At 32.4% G+C, this 10,349-nt stretch overlaps 1 protein-coding gene across 1 annotated transcript; it reads right to left on the reverse strand.

The window, feature by feature from the left end:
* Positions 1–4,971: 4,971 nt before the first annotated feature.
* LOC108840260 (probable indole-3-pyruvate monooxygenase YUCCA8) lies at positions 4,972–6,849 on the reverse strand. The gene is made up of 3 exons (XM_018613098.2): positions 6,075–6,849; positions 5,606–5,977; positions 4,972–5,496 (listed from the first exon to the last, which is right to left on the reverse strand). Exons 1-3 carry the CDS (start codon positions 6,747–6,749, stop codon positions 5,263–5,265), a joined length of 1,281 nt encoding a protein of 426 aa, XP_018468600.2. The 5' UTR covers positions 6,750–6,849; the 3' UTR covers positions 4,972–5,262.
* Between the last annotated feature and the right edge of the window lie 3,500 nt (positions 6,850–10,349).

Here is a 10,349-nt window from a genome sequence, read left to right on the forward strand (position 1 = left end):
TCAATAAGTGTCGTTGTAGAGAAAAATTTTCGTTGCAAAATAAGTGTTGTTTTAGCATTTCAATGATTTTATTCTCTATTTTATTTTTTATTGGTTGAATTATATGGATAATGATGATTTTTTATTGAAAATATGCAAAATTAAATGATTTATTAATATATGTGTAAAAGTCTAAAATGACACTTATAATGAAACAGAGGGAGTATTAAATATCTATAAAAAATCGCGAAGAGCTGAATTGAATGTAGTCTCGGAACTAAAATGCTCACACAAACATAGGCGCGACAGTGATTCATTAGAAAGTTTACCCATATCCCAATGGTTAAAACCATGTACGTTTGAATTATTACTATTCACATATATGTTTAGGGCATGAGCAGTGAGAGTCTCTCCTCCCATCTCTCATCATCAAAATAAAATAAAATAAAAAATAGAACAAGAAAAAAGAAGAAAGAAGAAAGGAAAAGACAAGGGATGTCAATTTCAAAAAAAAAAAAAAGACAAGGGACGTACCTTGAAGAAGAAACGTCCAAACAGTAATGTGAGAGACTTTTCTCATATGTGTCTTTATCTTAGTGATTCATTTTTATTTTAACTTAAAATTTATTCAAATTACTTAATAATGATAATATAATAAATGTAAAATATTTAAGGTAGATACTCTACCACTAAAAATGCTCTTAGAGTAAATACCAAATTTGAGAAACTAAATTTTTATATCCACGTAGACAAAGTTATAAAAACCCCTTCATGAACTAGTTGGAGAAGTCATCCGTACTCGTATAATCTATTAGAGCACCCTCAATGCTGAAAACCCAATTTAAGTTTTTAAAACTTTTTCTTTTTTTTTATTTTTCTGATAAAAAAAATTAAAATTGCACTAATCGTGGGTCGCCACGAATCGTGGAACCCATAAACAATGCTAAAATTCCACAGTCAAAATCTCTTGTTTAGCGACGATTTGCCTTGATTTTCTCTCTTTTGTGGGCTCCCCACCTCTAAATACCCTCTAAAAACCTTAGTTGTTGATGCTCTTAGTTTCTTTTGGTGAGTATTTGCAGCATTGTAATTTAGAGGAGCCTCTTACCTAGAAAACTAATAAAATAATTGAAAATGGGAGAGAATGAGAGTAAAAAGGGAGGATCATCTCTTCTTCAAAGGACTGCCTTATAATTTAAAAAGACTCAAAAGCATGTGTCTGTATTTTATTGACACACTTCTATTTTTAACTTTATGTTTTAGTCACATAATTTATTTACTTGTCAAAATTAATATATTAATAAAAAGGTGCCCTGCTTGAGAAGCTAAACACTAATGATGCTCTTAATCGTCGGACTTATAAAATATGAGTTACTTAAATTGGACTTTTAAACATTGCGCGTGGTAATATGAAGTGCTTGTTGTTTTCTTCTTTCTTGTGTTTAGTGTAGAGGAGTATCTTTCATTTTCCACAATTGAGGTAGTTCATCTAACAGACATAGGCATGTGAGAGGAACAAACCCTAGTTTTTTTTTTGCAGACTTTGGTAATTTGTATGGTGGAGGTGGACAATATGGCCCTTGAACATGAGTGAATTTTTCATTGGAGAATTTGTGACCATTCCCATGTGTTACCACCCTTTTACTCTTTGTCATTGTTAGCCTCAAATCAAATCTCACCTCATATTGATCAGTATATATATACCTATACCTTGTTATATTCAAATCAAGTAATCAACATTAGGAGTGTCAATTAGGGTCTAAACCGACTATCTGATTGTATCCAGTTATACAAACAGTTTTAGATTTAGTCTTTTTTATCCAAACAGTAATCCGTCACGAATAAAATAATCCCAAATGGTAGCTAAAATTTCGGAAAAGATGTAATCGACTGTTTTGGTTAATTGGAAAGTCAAGACTAAACCGAAATATACACAAACATGTTAAAGATGTAGTCGAAAATGTCAAATTGATAAGATGCATGACAACTTTAATTTAAACCAAAGTCGTATAAAATCTTTCTACGCAACAAAAAGAAATGCAAATGACATTGAGTGCAAGTCGACGCATATCTACCTATACTTGATAGATTCCTAGCTAGCTAGGTGATGATGCCCTATCTGGCTCTAATGTAACGAAAATTGATCAGAGGAATATTATGTGTGAATGTGAGGTGACAAGTGACGAATATGGATTAGTTACAAAAAAAAAAGTGACGAATATGGCAAAGACAAAGAAGAAAGCAAAAAGAGTAATGGTCACTTGAAATCAACATTTCCGTGTAGTTTCTAAATAGGTAACATGAGGTGAGGGTACATGTGAGACTAGATGATGATCTCCATGGCCTTTGAAATAGACTTCACGTAATAATGTATATGGTCATAATCATCAAAATTCCCACTTCCAAGATATTATAGACATATCCAGTTCAAGTATTTTGGCGGAACTTTGAATTTACTACTTATGGAGCTAGGTTCCCTTTTTCTTTAATCGATATATTGTGAATAAAATATGTTGACGTCTATCTGAAAACATCTTTAGGTGTAAATGATTCAATACTAAGGTATCAAAAAAATTTATATTCCTCCGAGTAAATATCATTTTGACATTTTTTACACAGATTAAAAGTGATGAAAATATACCTAAGTTATTATTAATTATACATTATTATTTATAAAATTAATACAATTTACAATTAATTTCCAGCTAAAGATAAATATGACTGGCATTAAAATTGTAAAGTGATATTTTTTATATAACAAAAAAATTATAATAATATTTATTATGAAATAGCGGGAGTATGAAAATTTTAATAAAAAAAGCTACTATCTTTATTTTCCATCAAAGATGATAATGATTTTCCAATATAAAAATGATAATATATACCAGCAAGAAAATGTATAGAAAGACTGAAATGCGTATAAACTCCACATATATCGATAATAATTCTAATAATATATGTACAAATGTTGTGGTTGAAAATAGTTTGAACTTTGAACTGATGGCTTTCTTTCAAAAAAAAAAGAACTGATGGCTTTATCCTTTGAGGCTTTGGCGTTGGACATAGGCCGATCTACATCTGATGTGACATTGAAAGATCTCTTTTATTAATGGATCTAAATGAAAAATGGACCCAACACATGTGGGTTTTATTGTCTTCAGAAATCGTATTTACCTTTTTCTTCTGTTTTTTTCCCTAGAAATTCTTCAACATATAAATTGAAATTCTTTTTTGGACTACGGAAATCCGTGCTTTAGAATTTCGGCTAAATAAATTATTTAATTTAGACTCTTTTTTGTCTGAAAATTGTTGATATCAATATATTTAAAAGAAATCTCTAAACTACCATTGTCGATGTTTTATATTTATTTCAAAATTATCAAAATATTATATCTTAAAAAGTACTATATATTACATCACCATGAATATGTGATTTGGTTTAAACGTACTCTAACTTTCCTTAGTTTTTAAACAATAACTATTATATAACAAAACTGGTAAATATACAGATCATGCACTTGATAATAAGTAGACTGCATTGATCAAAAACAAATGAGTGGAATGATCTAATTATATAAGTTTAGATTTTTGGGTTTGAGACCGAATCCAATTTTAGAGTGAATCAGCCTTAATTAGATATACTAACTTCTGGTATCATTTAGAACATCAGGGTACTCATGTCACGTTTATACACATTGCATACATGTTTATTAATTAGCCAGTGGCTATAGTTTAGTTATAGTACGCTGTGATATTGGTCAACGTTGGACACTGTTTTCTTTTTTTCTCTTTTTGTAACATTGTTTTCTACTCTGTTTTACAATAAGTGTCATTTTATGCTTTTATATTTTGTTTCGAAATAAGTGTTATACTACACTTTAATACAGTTTTGTACATTAGATTTATTTTTTACTTTTTTGAATAACCAATAAATTTTTATTTAAATCATTTTCTTTTAATTAGTCATGTAAATGTCAACGTGACACTTATTAAGAAAAGAATGAAATATTAAGAGGGCTATCAAATAAATAAATTACACAGTTTTTTGGGAAGGTAAAAATAACTTCGATTGAAGAAAACGTAGTTACCTAATTAAAAGAATGTACATATTTTCCTTCCGTGCAAAGCGGAAAATCGATGCATGAACCACGACATTAAAAATTGCATTAATGACTCAAATCGAATGTAAAGTGGGAAATTAATTATACGTTCTGTTATTAGGTTGTTATTAGGTTTAATAACCTAATTAGTTAACTCCAACCCACGTAACATAAAAATACTTAGCTATCACATGCATGTAAACAGACTTTTAGTTGCTTTAATTTAAAATTGTTAAAATAATCGTATTAACTAGTTTGAAATTTGCTTTTACTAATCTGTGCATATGTAATGAAGATACTTCTGCCTTCTGGCTAAATAATATTCCCATGAGTTTAGTCAAGCAGCTGTGCGTAGTTAATCAAAGTGTTTGGCAAATAGGAAGTAAGGAATGGGGACAGCAGAATCACCAGTGTAATCTGCTAATTAACATTGTTCGCCTCACAGGATTAATTAGATTTCTTCTTCACTGGAATCCTACAATCTAGTTCGGTCAACAGTACCTCTTCATTCATTCTTCTTCTTGTTTTGGCCGTAGTTATGATTTGTTTCTACAGTTTTGATTCTAATCGTTCTTTGGTTTTTAGTAAATAAAACTAACATTTCAAATATTGCCAACTTCGAATTTGACGTGAAGCCTGCATTTAAAAAAAAAACTAGTCATGTTTGTAGTAAAATTCGAACCGTGACTTCAAAAACTAATCCTAAGGTCAAAGGCAGATTGTTCAAAACCCTTTCTTAACAATGGAAAAGATGGTAAGCCCTTTTGTCAAAAAAAAAAAACAATGGAAAAGATGGTAAACTGAAATTAAGACTTGATGAAAAGTAAGATAGCTTGACATAAGCAGATGAAAAGTAAGATAGCTTGAGATAACAATGGAAAAGATGGTAAGCTGAAATTAAAACTTTTTTTTTACTTTTATAAATATTAGAAAATTGTATACAATATAAATGTCAAAACTATGCAAATTAGGACAAACAAATCAAATCAAAGAAATGTAAAAGAAAAAAAAGGCCACATCATCCTCTGTTTACACAAAACGCCCAAACACAACAAGTGGAGGAGGTAACAAAAAAAACAAACACACACAACACCCTTTGATTCACTTTGGGTCTTCTTCAGAGAGGGCTCTTCTTCTTTACTTCTCTATCTCTGTCCTAAAACTATAAATCATTCTCCTAGCATCAGAACTGTTGAGAGATACATCTTCGAAGACTACCCATAGAGCGTTTTGTGGGTTGTTTTGTTTCTAGTTTCCAAACAGAGCCTATGTCTTGTGCGATGTTTACCGCGTCCATTGACGCACCTGAGAGCCCTCTCCTTGTAAACCCAACCGCATATAACCCGGTCCTTCCCTTCCAACCGCTGTTTCCAATCGCTGTTTTCGGGAAACCATTCTTTGCAAAGAACTCACTCTCCTATAAACAAACAAACACAATCAGTACATATGAAAAACAACAGAGAACCGGTTTGGTTCGACCAACCCGGTTATCAAAATTTAAAAAACTTTTTGTTCTGTTTTCTCACCTGTAGCCAATAAGGGACGTTGCTGCGATAACCAGTAGCGAGTACAACCGAGTCGACGTCGAGTTCCTCTCCATTAACAAGCTCGACTCTGTTTCCGTTAAACCTTTTGACTCCTGGGACCACATCAATCTTTCCCGACCGGATCTTCTCTAAAGCCCCGATGTCAAGAACCGGCGTTTTCCCTTTCGCGCTCTTTAGCTCCATCGGACCCATCTCTGGTCGTTTCAAACCGTATCTCTCGATGTTTCCAAGCACGAACCAACACAAAACCAACAATATCTTGTCCACGAGCCATAAAGGAAACCACTTTAGCATCTTCATCGCAAGCTCAAACGTGGACTTCCCCATTATTTCTCTCGGCATCACATGAACCTGAATTTTTAAAAAAATGTAAAACTTTGATCAGATATTTGATTTTAAATTTCATATTTTTTTATTATAATTTTTTTTAATTTTTTAAATGACTTACGGAGCTTCTAACGACCATGGAAGGCTTGGCGAGATGATTAGCAAGATCAAGAGAAACCTCCATGCCGGAGTTTCCACAACCAACGACCAACACTTTCTTCCCGGCGAACTTCTCGCCGGACTTGTAATCGCAAGCATGGATCACCTCTCCGGTAAACTCAGAAAGCCCTTCGATCTCCGGCATCACCCTCTCCGCATTCTCTCCCGTGGCCACCACAAGCCACCGGCAGATATACTCCACCTCCGTCCGAGTCGACTCAGCGCCGGACACGGTCTTGACTCGCCACAGCCCGCTCGTCTCGTCGAACCTTGCGGTCTGCACGCACTCGTTGAACTTAGGGCTGATCCCGAACCGCGAGGCGTAAGACTCGAGATAGTCGATGAACTGCCGCTTCGTCGGGTACTCCGGGAAGCTCTCCGGGAAGGGCATTTTCGGTAATTGGCAGAACTGCTTCGGGAGGTGAAGCTTGAGACGATCGTACGTTCTTTTTTGCCACAGTGAAGCGATGCAGTCTGCTCTCTCGAGAACCACGAAAGGAACGTTCTGCTCCCTGAGACAGGCGGCTGTGGCTAAACCGGACGGTCCTGCTCCGACGATGACCGGTCCGTTGACCCAAATGCACCGGTTAGTTGCTGCTTCTTGATCATGATCTATCAAACGAAACATATTCTCCATTTTTTCTTTTAAAATTTTCTTTAACGAGTTTTTTAGAAGTTGAAGGTTTGTAGAGGGAGATAGAAGCAATGGTTTTGAACTTGGAATGAAGATAGTGTTTGGAGGTTATGATCCTTATATAGAAAGGAGATACCATGTGGCGTTGAATATTTTTCCCAAGACGATATTTATTTTATTAGTATAATAATCATACTTTATTTTAGCTAAAAATAATAGCTGACTATTTGTGATTGGTTAGAGTTGGAGTACATTGGTTATGATTTTTTTTTTATAATAAACAAATTAGCTAATGGTGTGTGACGGTTGAGCACTTGTAATAAACAGTGGTAATGCTTGACGACGAAGTAATATTTCTACCGACCATTCTTATGTGTTACTTATTACACATCTGTTAATTTAAGATTATACAAGTTATAAATTTAACAAATAAACTAGAGCATTCTGATAGAATAAAAGTCTTAATTAAGTAACTTTTGGTAAGGCGATAGAAATGGAAGTGATGGAATTAGGGAGCAACGATGGTGACTCGTCTTTGATTGGAACTGATTCTCGTAGGACCCCACAAGAGGAAGCCACGTGGGGAAGTAGATGATGACGTGGACTGGACGGCCACGTGGAGAGGATGAGGAGCCAAGCTGTTTGGTATGTGGAACCAAACGACTAAAACCACATCAAGCCCATTCCCTGCCATTAAGCTTCTCCACTATTATTATTTTTTTTGGTCCCGCCATCTCCACAATTTTCATTTTTTTCAAAAGATATGAAATTATTATTTAAAATAATATGTTATTCTTATTTCTTATAATGTTTTGGAAACATACATAGTAGATAATACTGATATTTTCGCAATACGTAATGATATGTACAGAAAATGTGATTATAACATCATATCGATACATCTATCTTATTAAAAGACAGAAGTACCTTTTGGTTTTGTTTGATAACATAAATTGCAGAATCCATAAAAATTAGATTGTTGTTTGAACAGAAAGATAACATATATTTTGGGCTTATGTTTTAAAGAAACTGTTGCTATAGAATTGTGCCATATTATTTAGTTTGCTATTAAAATCCATTTTGATAACTAGATTATTTATTAATACATTGTAATTATTTGTTGTTTATTATAGTTATTGATATTTATAGTTTATATATAATACGTAGGTAAAAATATATTTCTCTCAAATAAATTTTTTTGTCCATTAATACGATAGATACATTATTAATTTTAAAATTACATTTTTCTATGTTATAGTTACAATATCAAATAAACAATGCAAAAATATATATACACTAAGTTATTAGTATTTTTTGTTTTACAAGTACATTAAATACAATAAAATTATATGATATCGAAAAACGTGGACCATATTTTATAAAATCCAATAATTTTCAATTTGGTATAAGTTGATAAAAATTTTACAAGTTAAAGCAAATACACGTCCAGTCGGGCGAGTCATGATCTAGTTCTCTACTTATACTATAAACATCCAAATTAAAGATTAGGTACATTATTACAGAAGTTAGAGTTTTTTTTTTTTTTTCTTTTTTTACAGAAGTTAGAGTATTCTCTACTTATACTATAAACATCCAAATTAAAGATTAGGTACATTATTACAGAAGTTAGAGTATCCACTTAAGTTCTTACAAATTTCTCAAAACTAACATGAAAAAAAAATTGGTAAAAATATAGCAAAATGTTATTTGATTACCTATAAACTTTTGAATGTAACTAGATACAACATCTTTAATGTATTTTTTTTCTTCAAAAAAACATCTTTAATGTATTATTCTATTCTTTTTAAAATAGAATCTATAATGAAGCTTAAGTTGTAGAGTAAGAAGTAAAAATGGTTACACTGTGTTGCTCAAAAAAATTGTTACACTGTTTCACTTTTAAAATAATCCATTTTTACTTTATTACATAATGAAAATAAAGTGGAACTGAATTTTTTTTTACTTTAAACTCTATTTTAGAAAAGAAATGGAATATGACTGAAGATGCTATAAAAGAGGTAAATTTCAGAAAACAAAAAATCTTAAGTATCTATACATATTTTGTAAGGTTTATCAAACTATAGAAGTGTCGACATCTCCAAAATTTTGTATAATTTTTCATATTTAAAATTAAATTAGGCAATAGAATCCATCAAAATAAAATATGTGAGGTTAAGGAAGGCACTATTAACTTTAATAAAGTAGGAATAACACGATTTGAGCTTTTGTAACTGGCTAACCTATGCTAGCCAAGTGATGTGATGGTGACTAACTTAGTTGCAATGATAAGATCTTTTTTTTCTCTTCATTGGAACTTGAAATCACAATTGTAAAGTGCGTTTAACAAAGTACACCAAAAAAGGCACTCGTATTGGTGGCTATGAGTTAAGTTTTTGAGTTTATCAAAAGAAAAAGCTATTTGCGTTTAAAAAATATTGGATCCCACCAAAACCCACTAGATGGGATTGTGGAAGGGAAGAAACCTAAAATTAGAGATGTAAAGCCATGTGCACGGAACCTTGGTTTCCATGGAGCTTTCTCTTCTTTTCATGTCACAACATTTTGGAAGCTTTGAGTTTGGCATTTCTATATATACATACGAGAATGTACAAAATAACCGATGTACACTCATTTTAATGCTATTTACTTCAGCAGGTTAAAACAGTGTTATTTCATCGCTGTCGGATTGAATTTTAAATCTCGTCTAGAAAAGAGATTCACTCTAGTTAAACTGATCCTGATCCTTGGTTCGGAAAGACTAAATATACATAGTACTTCACGGTTTTAAACAATACACTCACCTTTTATATAAAGAATATTAAGCAGTTTGGGATATGGGTCACTAGAAAAGCTTATTAGGTATTAATCAGTGAATTATCATCGTGCATGAGTCACGACCACTTAGATAAAAGAAACGTACCAAACACTTTTATTGTTATTACACTATTAATGTGTTAATTCGATATTAACCACTTATTGAGAAAGCCTTTATTATTTATGTGATAGAGAGGGCGAAAGAGTGTTTCCCTCACGAATGTCGATCCCTTTATTGTACGATTTTTTTGTATACTTATTTTTGGTTTTTGTCGTTGGATGTTTGTAATGACTTCGCGTTATTTCATATGCCAACTATCCGTTGTATGTTCTATTTTACTTTAGGGAAAATAAGTTAAACAACACTAGCTTAGTAGAAAACTCATATCTTCGAGCTGTAAAAGAAAAGGAAAGTCAGGCATTCAATAGTATATATTATAACGAATAAATAAATGTTATACTTTTTTTTTTCCTTCCAAATCAGGATATCATTTCCAAATAACACTCTTCTGGGTCAGAGTTTACACATTGGACTCAAGCTAGGAAAGGATAGAAATTTTAAAAACAGACAGAAAACGGAAATTTAGAATAATAATGAGAAACTTTTGTGAAGCAGGTGATGAAAATCTTCTCAAGCTTGGAATCTGTCAAACTATGTGGACAGGTAAGTCTTTTGTCGTCTGCGAGGAGCTGTAGTGGTGAGTGTGTTTTCCCTGTCAAGAGCAAGAAGCTTTGCCCTAATCTGAAGATGTATCTCTTTAACTATCAGCCATGTTGGCTTATTCAAAC

The sequence above is a fragment of the Raphanus sativus genome, chromosome 2, assembly GCF_000801105.2.
Source record: "Raphanus sativus cultivar WK10039 chromosome 2, ASM80110v3, whole genome shotgun sequence".
Taxonomy (NCBI): domain Eukaryota; kingdom Viridiplantae; phylum Streptophyta; class Magnoliopsida; order Brassicales; family Brassicaceae; genus Raphanus; species Raphanus sativus.

What these genes read in the sequence shown, in the direction of transcription:
- LOC108840260 (XM_018613098.2), bottom strand. Translation starts at nt 6,749, where the DNA reads ATGGAGAATATGTTTCGTTTGATAGATCATGATCAAGAAGCAGCAACT. An exon ending in CCATGGTCGTTAGAAGCTCC is followed by an intron (nt 5,978 to 6,074) that starts GTAAGTCATTTA and finishes TTAAAAATTCAG; the next exon opens with GTTCATGTGATGCCGAGAGA. An exon ending in ACGTCCCTTATTGGCTACAG is followed by an intron (nt 5,497 to 5,605) that starts GTGAGAAAACAG and finishes GTTTGTTTATAG; the next exon opens with GAGAGTGAGTTCTTTGCAAA.